At 37.0% G+C, this 14,660-nt stretch overlaps 1 protein-coding gene across 1 annotated transcript; it reads left to right on the forward strand.

Moving 5' to 3' along the window:
• The first annotated feature begins 2,176 nt into the window (after positions 1-2,176).
• On the forward strand, positions 2,177-14,167 carry nkx6.3 (NK6 homeobox 3). Its single transcript, XM_028799031.2, has 3 exons — positions 2,177-3,065; positions 10,438-10,607; positions 13,878-14,167. Exons 1-3 carry the CDS (start codon positions 2,657-2,659, stop codon positions 14,103-14,105), a joined length of 807 nt encoding a protein of 268 aa, XP_028654864.1. The 5' UTR covers positions 2,177-2,656; the 3' UTR covers positions 14,106-14,167.
• The last annotated feature ends 493 nt before the right edge of the window (positions 14,168-14,660 follow it).

Below are 14,660 nucleotides of genomic sequence, written 5' to 3' on the forward strand. Positions count from 1 at the left end.
CTTGCATATTGTAATCTTTTTAGTTAGCCAATAAAAGGTGTCATTTTGCTTGGCTTTTCTCTACATTCATAATGGCTAACACAGTACAACACCCTAGTACAATTGATAAGTCTAGAATGGCACACAAATTTAAAGCTATACCCACCCACCCACTTATTGCACTTGGGTAATCCAGTTTGATTTCAGATCTCAGAATGGCAATTTACAAAAAATGTACATTAAAACTACGAAAGTAACATAAATTCAGAATCTACAATGAAATATGCATACTTGTATATACTACATATAGAGCATTTGCTTATAAAAAAGGCTGCAAACAGAAGTAAAATGCCAAGTATGTAATTACATCTTGCCTGAAGAAGGGGCCTGAGTTGCCTCAAAAGCTTGCATATTGTAATCTTTTTAGTTAGTCGATAAAAGGTGTCATTGTGCTTGACTCCTCACTACAGCAGTTCTTGTAAATGGCACTGAACCATTGGCACTCACACTTACCAGTTTCTAGTTACAGGTCATAAGGCAGCATGTACAGTCAATTATAAGAATTCAAATACTGGAACATAACAAACAGTGTTTTAAATATTTATCACTTACAAGTTTTTTATATATTGTAGATGCATATCTTCATTGTAAGTAGATTATTTATTCATTGCATTTTTGTCAACTGTTCTGAGAAGACATACAAGTGCAAATTTCATTGTATGAGTAAACACAACAATACATTTGACTTGATCCTCATTGCTTAGATGTAACTAATTCTTGAGTAAGACATACAACATTTAAACAACCTCAATACAAAACCTTACAGTAATAATGAATGAGATACCCAGCCATCAATTCATTGCCAAATTACTCTTAAGCCAGCTCAGGTTCAGAACACAGCAACACTGAAACAGGGGTGTCAGTATTAATAAACTCACTTTTTTATTCCTGGGTAATGAGAAACAGCCTTCAATTTTCAATGTAAGTTAGAAGTAGCAGCTCTTAGATATTCTGCAAGTCGGACAGGGGTTAGTGAGCTACTGACTTTTACTTAATCGTCACATCTGTGATCTGAAATTAAAATCTTGCCTCTTTTTGGCCCACGATGTTGTCAAGATGACACCATATATCTCTTTTTAGGTTGTTCAAAAAATTAGTGTGGCTTTGTGAAATCCTATATCTCAAGGAGCATATGATTGTAGATTGAATCATTGATAATTTAGATGGTGGTAAGTAATTGAAAACAACACTTTGTCTAACAGGAAGACCTGACTAAGATCTACCTTGTGTTCATCACTGAATCAGTGTTAACATCAAGATTACTAACAGAAAGTTCCTGAACATGGAAATGCTCATTCGAATGCAATAATATAAACATGTAGGAAGCTCTGCAAATGGTTGGTGTCCACTGGGAGGTGCTGTTATATATTATTAAGCTCGCTGTGCCCTCTTGAAGACCGACATTCACACACAGTACTAGAAAGCCGACTGAAACAGCTGGGGCCAGCATTGCATAATGAAGCACATTAACACCGGGCTCATTATTGATTTAAATGGCACGACATTATGTATTATACAGCAGTCATCTACTCATTCAGAACACACAGTGAAAGGGTGAAATCTAAGTTCTAAATGTATGGATTAATACATCATGAAAGTGATAGCTTTGGATGCCAATGACAACAAAAAGCACACTTTCGACCAACAAGACGTGGAGGACTGCACACAAATGAGTAAACACTAGTGACTGTCCCATGATGAAAGCAGTTTTCAGAGGCAGGTTACAAATGTTTCAGCAGTCAATCTTCTCCACATATCTGGATAACATGCAGGCTCCCAGTACATAGCATGCATGTTCAGCTCCAGTGTGAGCAGACTGATACACAAACAGACAGGCAGGTCTTAGGTTAAAATGAAAACTAGCAGGAGTGGAGCCTTTGAAAAAGATCATCTGGCTGCTGATTCACACAACATTTTACCCAAATCCTTCATTTCTGTGAGTTGCTCTGCAAGACTGCCCGAGTCATGAAAAAGCAAGTTATTCCCTCTCTGCCATTCAAAAATCCATTAATCTGCAGGCGGCCAGTGAAAGGCTCGCCCGTCACAGACCAGCCAGTCGCACAGAGGCTCACAAGAGCTGGACCAATCCCTGCAGGACATTCTAATTCAGCCAATCTTTATCTGCACTTGTCATCTGTCTTTAAGGTTCTCTTATTTATGAGCTGCGAGGAAAGTGCTGGGAGACACATTTGTCTTAATGAGGCCAGACCTCTGCTCTGGTCCTCCACCTAATGTTTACTTTGGAGTTAACTGCAGCAGGAACCTGGGAGCAACAAACCATCGGAAAAGTGGTCCTCCGTTCCTTCATTTTACTTTACAACAGGGCCAAAACAGAATTTGAGCTCCATTTGGTTTTCTTAGTTAAAGAGAAGACAACGAAAGTCAAAGCCATAGAGACAAAAATCTGAAGGAGCTGAAGGCATTCTTAATAATGGACCTAAAAAATGGACTTTCTTTTTGGTGGCATCTTTAAGCAAGTCTTCTACAAGTAGACGGGATCCATTAAAAGCCACACACTCTCAGTTACCCAACACCCAGCTGTATAAATTTTGCAGCTTAAAGGAGATAGAAAATTCTCCTTGGGGACGCTTTTGCCCTGGAGGTATTTTCGTTCCCAATGGAGCACAACATTCCCAGCTCTTTCCTGTTTAACAACTCTTTAAACCAGCTACCCCCTGACATCAAGACTCCCATGTGTCAGTATTCTGTGCAGAACACTTTCTACAAGCTACATCCTTCTGGTGGACTCAATGCCCAGCTCCAGGCTGGCACTCCTCATGGGATCAGTGACATTCTCAGCCGGCCAGTGGTGGGTACCCCAAACAGTACCCTTCTCTCTGGCTACTCCCACGTAGGAGGTTTCACTGGGGTCACCCCTTCTGCTGTCTACTATAACCGGGATTATACCCCTCCTATTGCGGGCTATGCCAAACCCGGCGGAGAATTTGCACCCAAGGCAAGGACAGGAAGTTGCTGGAATGAGACAGGCTGTGACTGGAGGGCTAATCGGCAGCACTGCTCCAACAGTAAGTATGGATTTACATTGAACATTGTGTTTGGGATGTGGGCTGGTTCTTGGGGGGGGGGGAGGAAGCATTTCAAGGAAATGGGAAGGTTTCTAATGCAGAGTGGGTCTTAACGTAGCCGCTGCCCATTTAGATGCCTAACAAACAAGTCTTGTAACCTGTTTGCATTTTAAGGAGGAGGCCTGGACACCAGGAAGTTCCTGATTGTAATCTCAGGTGAATGCATGACTGAACCAGCCCTCCATCTGCTTAAAGTTTAGCCAACTTCTATATTTAAATTGGTAGTTAGCACAATTTTAATTCTCAGCAATTTAAGCCATAATTCTTTCTTTACTTAATTACCATATGTGTTTCTTTCAGAGTTGCTCTATAAGTCTATATAAAGGGCTTAGCAGCTCTCTGTGAAAATGAATCACACAAAAGATATTTTAAAGTGACACTATCAATTTCAAATAGCCTGGGACCTCTAAAACTGATTTTATATTGGCATGGTAAGAAAATTCTAAATAGATTACTGCCTCATCTGAGGTAACACATGAAGAGTATCTTGTGCATCTCATACTGAGCTAAAGGTCCTAAACTTCCTCCTAGGCAACCAATTTCAAACCAAAAAAAAACAAAGGACTCTCTCCATATTTGGGTCCTTGTGTTTGTGCCATTTTCACGCAGTTGTAGGTTGATGAGCCTTGTTTGTGCGTAGATGTAAATCCAATATTGTCTCCAAGAGGCAGAAAACCATACTAATAATTTAAAATAAAATCAATTGAAATTCACGGATGAACACATCATTGAGGGCTCTCTTGATCTTTTAGAGCAGGGCTGCAGTAACCTAGTTTTGGGACTCATTATAGCAGCTGTTTTGGAGGCTGCTTCAGCAGATTTTGTGGTACACCTGGCTTACACAGTCTCATGGTTACCGGGCACTAACTGGTAGTCCAATAAAGTTATCAAGTTTTAGTTTTGACTCCATATATTACTGATAAAGATGCTTCTGTACTACTAGAATTTAAATAATGTTTACCCGTTCTAATCTGCAGACATGCACAACTCCATTGTCCCATCCTTTGCCATGGTTTTAGGCCAGTGCCTATTCCAGTAAAACAGAACACAAGGCAAGAACTAACTCTGATCAAGGCAATAGTCTTTCACTTGACATTCTCATTTATGTGTACCCAGCCTCATTCACAAGTAGCCAACTTTAAGGTCGCCAATCAGATAACACGCACATCTTTAGGATGTGGGAGAAAAACCTTAGCAAGTACAGGAAGGAGGAACAAACTCCACAAAGACTGACATTCAAACTCAGGAATTCAGCGCAGTGAGACAGTAGCACTACCCCATAGAAAGAAGTGCACAAAAATGCAAAAAGCAACTTATGGTTACAGTACATGTGGGCAATAAAAATATGCTTAAAAAATAAACAATAAGTAACACACACTACTGTAAGAGAAGTTAAACGTCTCAGCCTTTTCATACAAAAAACAATTTACATTGAAATTGAGGGGGTTATTTCTCACAGGTATGAAAAGTGGCTAAATAGACGTGTGAATGACCATTGCATTCTATCATTAGGGGATTTTCTTTTATTATTTTCTAGTTTTATTACTGTTCTTCAGAGAAAAGCCAAGCAAAATGACACGCAGGAACATTTATTCAAGACAAAGCCAGGACTGATAAAATTAATTTGAGGACTTGGCAAGACAGTCTGTAGTGTGGAGTAGGTAGCACATGAAGAAGCTACCATCCAGAATACAGTAAAGTAGACAGGGGCAAAAAGAGCTGGGAGAAATCCACAGTCAATTCAAGTACTAGAAGGTTTAAGCAGTTTGAAGCCACTGTCTGGAAAAAATATCTTCAAAAACTTATGATGGCCAGACGGAAACATGTTCATCAGACTGGGAGCAAGAGAAGTGAATAACTGATCATTTTTGAGGATGCCTACAAGAGATAAGGTTGGTTAAGTAAAAAGGCCAAAACAGTAAGGAGACTTTGGGGTGAGGAGCTGAGCCTTGCATGGAGCTGCCAACTAGCGCGAGAGATCTTAGGTAAACCTAAAAGTAATGAAAATCCCGTTTTGAGAGCAAAGTGTATCAAGGTACCAAACACATCCACTGGGCATAAGCATTCTGGATGAGATGGAGTGGTCAAGTTACAACAGCAGGGAGCCTTGCAAGATTTGAATTGTAGTAGCTCAACCCCTTGGGTGGGGGGGCAATACTGAAGGAAAATTCTACAGACAGTGAAGTATATGCACTTTTCAATTTGGTTGATTCCAGGTCCCTTTGTCTGTTAAATATGTCAGCGGTGCATAGTCAATTGGATGTTGTCCACTGTGGCCTCCCCCTGTCATTGCTGTGCAACTGAAAAATGAACATCTGACCAGATGTAAAGACTCACCTGAGGGGTTGTCTTTTAAAGAGAAGCAAACACTGCAAACAGAAGATACTTGATTAAGATGTCAGTCATTGGCTTTTATAAGGAAAGTGAATTTACAAAAGTATAGAACTGTGTATTCCAAAAACAAATAATAAAAACAGAAATGCTAATAACTAATAATTAAGCCAATATTAAAAGGTTTAAACAAAGAAAAAATCACTTTTTAATAAAATATAATAAAATGTCTGAATTCACAAAAATGCATATACCTAAGATATGCTACTTAGAAAATAAAAAAATGGACAATCAAGGCTAACTTTTAAATATATGATATTAAAATAAAAAGAAATAGAAAAGCATGAAAAATAATGAGAATGTAGGAATGAGGTCTCTGAAGACAATGAAAACAAAATGAGGAGCCGCAGACAGGCCTGGAAAACAAGAGAATAGAAGGCAGCGAGCCTCAGATCAGAGAGATGTCCCCTACAAACAACAGCAGACCGACCATTTTCAAGTTTTTTTTTCATTTGTATGTGCCTTATTTTCTTTTATAATGGACTACTCTGATTGTAAAAGACTCCTTTTATACAGCATGTTATGAATCCATTCCATGTTCTAAAGAATTCCAGAATCCTAAAATCACACCCTCATATACACTTTACAGATTACAGCAATAAGATACCAGAATAAAATTAATTCCATTTCATCATACATGCGTGTTTATACATATAGCGTTTAGTATGAAGTATGTCAAATACACGCCTTCATCTATTACTGAACATGTTTAACCAATTTTCACTCGCAGTGGCTAAATGGGGTGTCAATTCATCACACATGTCAGAAATAATATATTTTTTATATCAACTACATATTTATATGATTTAGATGCATGCAAAAAGACGCAGCAGTTACCAAATATCAATATATGTTGACAGTCTTCATTTACTGTGTCTGTGATATAATTTAATAAAGCATGGGAAAATTTCCTCATGTGCAAACATTGGTTAAATGTGATCCACCTGCTTCTGATAGCACTTGCTGACATCAGCTAAAATTTTCCATAACTGTAAATAGTATTTCTTTAGCTTTCCTTGCTATAGCAGCACCACTCAGCTGTGATTGAATTTAACATAAACGTGAACAGAAAGTGGCAAAAATAATTTAACTAGAAATTATTTAGGGTGCTGATTTCAGTTTAATATATTACTATTGTAAAAATTATTGCAAAGAAATGTTTTTGCAATATGTGATCTTATCCAGTTTTGTCAGATGCACATTTCTTCCATTTTAATGCCTTTGAAATACTAAAGTGGCATTGATTGAGCCATCCAGCCCAACAATTTCAGCAAACATTTGAACTGTTATGTTCTATGACAATAATTTGTATGCAATATTGGTAACTACAGCATACTTATTTAAAGCTACTTTAGACAAAATTATATTTTAAGAGGTTCTCCACTGAATGGCCCTAAATTTTAGATAGAGTGCACAATGAACCTCTTTCTTGAAACACAAAACTTTAGTGATAGGTGAAAAATAATTTAATACTGTATAGCTCTTGATTGTTTCTTACATTAAAGTAATTTTCTGGACTAAAATGAAATCAAGTGTTAATATTAGATAGAACACTTTTATACTGATGCTTGCAGTCTTTTAAAACAAAAAAGGGTTTAAAACCGGAGACGAGAATAAATTATTTCCTTATCTTCAAAATAAGAAAAAATTGAAAACACACACAATTCATTATTAATACCTATGTGTTTCTGTTTTATTAAAAAACTAAGCCAATGTACTAGTCTTATTATTTTTTAATTAGCTTCATATATTAATATACTCACAGGACTATCAAACATTACAATAACACTGGAAAGTCCTTTTAAATCTAAGGGTACCTACGTTCAAGGCAAGAGTATGATGACACAAATAAGTCTGCCATGCAAAGCCTCGTGTTTTTATGGGGCACATAATGTGCATGTTTGCCTATTCATTCAGTTGTAAGTGTCACACAAGTATAGGTCCAACACTTCAGAATATAAAAAATATGTATGCAAAATAACCATGTAAATAACTTGACCTTAAACCATGAATTACAGAAAAACAGAATTTTGGAGTAGCTTGCCCTCAACGTTTTAGACATATACATTATATACAACAATTACCTTGCTTTATTCCTTTAGAGCATATAGTTTATAATTCTTCTGTATTGTGTATTTATTTGATAATGCAATATTTATTTAGCTTGATTTTTCCATTTTGAGGTCTACAGTATACAATTACCTTACTTCATTCCCTATCTTTTTCTCTGAATTTCACAGTATGTTTTCATTTTGGATTGGTGGAGAGGGGGGGATACAGTTTTTAATTATATTATTGGCTTCCAAAATATTAAATATGTACTTAGCTTGTAGTTTTTGTATTCTTGGACATATAATGTATAAATAACTTATTTTAAGGTGCATAATACAGTTTGTATTATATTATTGTGTTTCAGGTGCACTCATTGTTTTTTGTGTATATAGTGTTTATTTAAGCTTAATGTTTGCCTTCGGTGTACACAGGAGTCAGTTACAGTTGAGGGCCCAGTCAGACACAAAGCGTGCACTGTTTAAATTGGTAGAGAAAACTGAAGCCCAAAAAACTCCCACAAAATCTTAATATACAGAAAGCACCCCAAACAAGAACTCAACAGAGATGCAAGTTCAGACTGTCTATGGCTCTTTGAAGGAACGAAATAGAATCTAAATCTAATCTATCTACATTAATTAATGCACATATGCATTCCATTGCATTATTTATCAACAACTAGCTCCATTGCGAACTACATTGCATTAAAACTGATTTGCACCATTGACTAAATTAAATAAAATGCAAAGACAAATCCAACCCAGTTTATTCTTAAATATAACCAACTAACATTTGAAATAGGAAGAGAAAAAAAATTATCACCACGTTTTTTTAAAGAAGAAAAAAGCTTCTGTGAGATTAAAATTGAATAGATTGTTTCTCCTGACCTTTGAAATGTAATGGGTTGCATGCCTAATATCCTAAAACATAAACAATTTTACAGGTAAATGTATTATCATTAGATTTATTCATTTTAAGAAAGTATTTAAAATATACATCCATCCATCCATTTTCCAACCCGCTGAATCCGAACACAGGGTCATGGGGGTCTGCTGGAGCCAGTCCCAGCCAACACAGGGCACAAGGCAGGAACCAATCCTGGGCAGGGTGCCAACCCACCGCAGGACTTAAAATATACACTATCTGCCAAATCCAAACTTCTACAATTAGAGCATCTTAAAAACAAAAGTGTGAACCGAATTAAACAACACGGACCATAGTGGATTCTTACTTTAGGAGAGACCAGTACTATAGTTGCTGTTGTTCACAGTAACCTCTACTGGTGCCACTCACCTTTACATTGAACAACCATCCATCCATTATCCAACCCGCTATATCCTAACTACAGGGTCATGGGGGTCTGCTGGAGCCAATCCCAGCCAACACAGGGTGCAAGGCAGGAAACAAACACCGGGCAGGGTGCGCACACACACACACACACGCACACACACACACACACACCAAGCACACACTAGGGACAATTTAGGATCGCCAATGCACCTAACCTGCATGTCTTTGAACTGTGGGAGGAAACCGGAGCACCTGGAGGAAACCCACGCAGACACGGGGAGAACATGCAAACTCCACACAGGGAGGGCCCGAGAAGCAAACCCAGGTCTCCTTACTGTGAGGCAGCAGCGCTACCACTGCGCCACCATGCCGCCCCTTACATTGAACATTTGTGCAAAAATATAATATTGAGAAAAATAATGTCAAGCAACTTATTGAGGTAGCAATAAAATTATACAAAAAGCAGCTTATGTCATAATTAACAATATGAGCAATGTGTAATGCTAATACATGTTCCTCACTGTAAAAGTATTTGCACATAGTGTGGGTAGAGGGAGTGAAGAATGGAAGGTAACATCTTCTAGGTGAAAGCATCATACTGCAAAGCTACCTAATTAAGTATGCTAGGACTAAAATAAAAAGCGTAAGTGCCAAAAAAGTACCCGGCGTAAAAGCATCGCCCTCATTACTCTTCATATGGTATTGGCCATTTTGCTATGCTCTGGATGCAGAATGTATTTCCAATAACAATAGCTACAATTTCAGATGACAGCACAAGTCCTTGAATATTTTGCAAATTATACTTTATATATTTTAAATGCTTTGTTAATTGCCATTGCCTAACCATCCTTCCAAACTAGAGATGAACATTTTACATATGGTATAAGATTACCATTTCCACAGATCTAGATTTCCAAGACCTGTCCTTCATCTTAAACACTTGATATTATTTTTCCTTTGTGGATTTTGTGATCCTCTCTGCCCTGCAGAAGATACTATGTACTCCACTTTATGCTGCTGAACAGTATGAAATTTTCAGTTAGTATAAAAAAGAATAGTATCAAAGTGCTGTGGGCTTCACAAATGCTTAATTTCAAATTAAACATAACATATCCCAAAGCCTCTCTCCTCTCGCTTCTGTTAATTTCTCATCATAACTCCATATTTTGGGGTCAATGACCATTCATAACCAAAAACAAAATCCATACCTCACAAAATTCCACTGGGAAGGTATTCATCTATAAATCTATACATCTCAAAGTTAGAATATAATCTACAGAAATTAAGAAATCAATCTGAAGATAAACTATTATAAGCATTTGTGCACAAGTACATTAAAACATTCCAGCACAAAATACCACTGGGCTTAATGTACTGTAAGTAAAAAGTGACTTGGTAAAAGCTTTGCACAGATGTGGTAATCCTGAAGGTTTGTGAAACATCTCTTCAGATTTTGAATGTTCATGTTGGGCACAATGTTTGTCAGTATAGATTGTAATTAACCATAAACATTTGCATTTATTTTGTAATTGTTCACATGTGGCTTGTGCACATTGTCATTTGTTTTCTGCTTTTTCCCCAGACACAGTGCATGTGTCCGAATTGTCAGGACGCAAGAAGCACACCAGGCCCACGTTTAGTGGACACCAGATCTTTGCCTTGGAGAAGACTTTTGAACAGACCAAATACCTTGCTGGACCAGAACGGGCCAGACTGGCATATTCATTAGGAATGACTGAGTCACAGGTTAAGGTGGGTGGTTCTGTTGACACAATAGGAAGAAAACTTCAAAGAATTTAATTAGCTTCTTTAGCTAACAAAGGGCAAAACTGTTAATCACTATTTATGAATCACTTTTATAGCAATAAATCACTTCTTAATTATATTACAGTTGAAAATCAATAATAAAATGAACATTCACTTTGTCTGTAGGAAGTTAAAACAGTTAAGAGTTTATACAGTTGGCATCTTACTACAATATTCTTAGCACATACCAAAAGTCATTATGTTGTACATCTAGTCAGAGTAATTTACTACTTTTGTTCCTTATCTGTTTCTGAACCATTATCTTAATACTTACACGTATAGCTCTGAAATTAGCCCCTCAAATCAGTACTGTATGACCACTTTTAATGCTCTACACACCTGGGCAACAGTGGCTGCTATCATTGAAAGTATATCATATAGCTCACTGTTACTTGGGCTCCAGAACTCTTTGTGTGTGATATTCACACTGTTTGAATATTTACACTAATGACCCACTTGGTTTTAAAACTAATTTTCATATCTTTTCTACGTGAAACTTTTCATTCTTATTTATACAGCTATGTCTTTTCCTTCTTTATAGATTGCACCCTGTCATGATGTTTGAATGATATTTTGATATGGAAGAAAGATTTTTTTCCTCATTGAAGTTACTACATTAAACACAAAAAACAAAATAGGTATTACTACACCAATAACTATTTTAGCAGTTTCAAGTTGTACACACATTAGTTATTTTCATTTGTTTATTTTCATTAAACCCACTAATCCCAATGCAGGGTTTTGGTGGGTGGGTATTCATCCTAGAAACAAAATGCATAATGAGTTTAATATCTGTGGAAAGTCTGATAAGATCCAAGGCTACTGAATCGTTTTTCTTCTGTACTGTTCTCGTTTTTATCTTAATTTCTCAAAATTTCTAGCTATAGTCCATGGCTAAAGTGGGGCTTCTTCTGGTACATATTTATTATACAGTACAGTAACACAGCTTTGGCTTATACAAATAAGACCCTGATCACAAAAATATTCATGGCTTACCCTTGTGCAAAAAAAAACATTACAGAATTATTAAAAAGTCAGAATTCTCTAAAATATTTAAAATACACAATTTAAAAAAGTAACGAAACATTCGGATTAACCAGTTAGACTGCTCTGAAGTCTAATGTGGTTAAAACATGACAAACTATTGAACCAGTAACTAAACCATTAAACAGATTTATGCCAATCTTCAAAAAATACTAGTAGAACAGAAAATGTGAAAATTTTTAAATGTATACAATTATATTTAATTAATGCAGAGCATTTTTAAAATTAATACTTTTTGATGAATAATACTGCTGAGCAATTTTTAATTATAAACGTAAATAACTGAAATTTTACAGAAAAGACGAATACATGTTACATTAAAATGCAAAATGCATTAAACATAACCCTCAAAAGACATAAGTTAGCAAAAGAAAGCACTATGGAGCATGCAAGCATTGTTGTTGCCTCACTATGAAGGAATACTTTTGACAAAATGAAATAAAAACATAAATATGATTACTTACAATAAATAAATAAATGAAATGCAAGAATAAAAAAAACTTGTCATGAAATATATATTTTTTGTTTCTTATTTCTTTATGTATTTTTTTAATTATGTGTGCATTTATTTAATTTAGTGACATCACATGCAACAATGAAATACGCCTTGAAACTGGTGAAAGTTCAGAGGCTGTAAGGAGTACTGTTGTTTGATTGGTAAATCGTTAGTAGAGTAAATGTAAACTTTCGCCTATCAAGTACCATATTATATACCTATACATTATAGGTTAGACAATGACTGCCTAATGATGAATTCTCAGTTTATTCAGTTAAAATAGCTGCTTTGCACTGTAATCCTTTTCTTGCACTCGTATCCGACCCGCACAGTCACAACTTTGACCACACGAATAAACCAACGGGATTGACATAAAACAGAACTTATCTGAACCCACCCTCGCCAATTTGACGAGTGAAAGTGACAGTTTTCATTTCAAGGTATATTTCTTGTTGCTTGTGGCGTCAATGAAATAAATGAAAGAATAAATAATTAAATACATAGAGAAATAAGCAGCAAATACACACATACACACACACATATATATACCAGCTACTTATACTATATACATACACATATATATATATATAATGTATATATACTGTATATATATATATATAATGTATATATACTGTACATATATATATACTGTATATATATATATATATAATGTATATATACTGTACATATATATATATATATATATTATTTATTGTCAAATTTCACAGTGCTTTTAATTTACTTGTTTACTTCATTTTGTACCGCAGTTTTCCTTTATACCTCACAACACTGCATCATCCTTCATTTATGGATTGAACCTGGGGTTGACATGCCCTTCCCAGGTATGAATTTCTTTCCTCTAAACTTAAAGAGATGCTCTGATTGGTCGATCTGAATTGTCATAATGTGTCTGTGTTCAATTAAGAGTATCCCAAAATGGTTTCTAAGAGACACGTTGTGGCTTACTGGGAACCTAACTGGTGAAAAAAAAAGGATTTAGAGCAAAAATCAACATTGACGATTATGTTGGCGTGCCATCTGGGGCCCTACTCTACCTGTAAAAAGCAATAATAAGTGAAATAAAAAAAAACATTTGTCTTTGAAAATACTGAAAACGCAGTGGAGATGTCAACATGCCCCATGTAATCCAATTCAGGGTCGTGGTTGGAGCTCCGAGCCTTTTCCGACGGTACTGTGCACAAGGCGTCTGAAAATTTGTTAAAAAGCCATCTAGAACTCTTTGAATAAAAATGCTAACGAATGTTGGTTGTATAGATTTTCGTAGCTATAACACGGCCACTTTATTACCCGCACAAGTTCGTCCATCTATCCACTTCCCGTTTAATTCAATACAAGTGCGCTTCGAAATCGGAGGCCACCCCGGTAACATCAGCAAAAGGCTGGAATCAAACCCGGACGGAATTCAAACCGTAAGCGACCCCGTGTACTCTGAGGTTTCCATTTTCAGTTCAAGGGTGAAGGGAGCCCGGGTGCAAGGCGGGGAATGATTTACCTCTTCATTCTTTAATTTAACTAGTTAGGAATCATTACTGGCTGAAATACTGAAAGCCTTAACATGATCAGTAAAATCAATTTGGATGTCACCAGTATCAAGTCCCTGTAACCGTTAATTCACTAACCCTTCATTTTTATTTTTCATATTCCCTGTTCTGCAGGTGTGGTTTCAGAACCGCAGGACGAAATGGCGGAAGAAGAGTGCATCAGAGCCTAGCTCCACTCAGCAAACTGGGCTGGAGCCAACAGTATCGGAGCCCGAGGTGGAGGACGACGAATACAACAAACCGCTGGACCCGGATTCAGACGACGAGAAGATCCGCTTGCTGCTGCGCAAACACCGGGGCGCATTCTCCGTGTTGCGACTTGGCGCGCACCACCACCTATAGAAGCCTGCGCGTGCGCCCGCCCGCGGACTTCGTCAGACAGGCAGAGAAGACGACGAGGTTGCGGTGAAGGGTTTTGGTTGGACGCTATATGTGAATATTGCCTGGAAATAAGCGAAACAATGTTACTTGAAACGCCATGTGCTTCGACAGACCGGAGATGAAAAAGCAGCTGTTTGAAACTCGAACTTCAAACAGCGTGTGTCGGTTGGTGTTGAATCGATATGGCCTTAACCAAAAGTAACGGGCAAATAACGGGATTCCCTCTTTGGTACTCTAAAAATAACTGACAAGTAACGCTAGCACGCATTAGGGCGATAAGAATGATGCGGAAATTTAAAATTAGTTTAGTTACAATTCGCTTGATTACCCCACGTGTATTTTATCCGGTTAATAATTACTGTAAATCATTCGCCACAGCCTGGACCCCTGTTCAATTCCGGGTGATGAGTGCATCCTATCGAGTTCACAAAGTTAACAACAACGTCAACAGACCAAGCGAAAAGTCTTCTCCAAGTATGCTATAAACCACGGTGCAAAAATGGCACAGTAGTCACT

The sequence above is a fragment of the Erpetoichthys calabaricus genome, chromosome 1, assembly GCF_900747795.2.
Source record: "Erpetoichthys calabaricus chromosome 1, fErpCal1.3, whole genome shotgun sequence".
Classification (NCBI taxonomy): domain Eukaryota; kingdom Metazoa; phylum Chordata; class Cladistia; order Polypteriformes; family Polypteridae; genus Erpetoichthys; species Erpetoichthys calabaricus.

Bases quoted from the DNA above. Each gene is read 5' to 3' on its own strand.
- nkx6.3 (XM_028799031.2), top strand. From the start codon at position 2,657: ATGGAGCACAACATTCCCAGCTCTTTCCTGTTTAACAACTCTTTAAAC. The intron at 3,066-10,437 runs GTAAGTATGGAT...CTTTTTCCCCAG, and splicing joins TCGGCAGCACTGCTCCAACA to ACACAGTGCATGTGTCCGAA. The intron at 10,608-13,877 runs GTGGGTGGTTCT...CCTGTTCTGCAG, and splicing joins TGACTGAGTCACAGGTTAAG to GTGTGGTTTCAGAACCGCAG.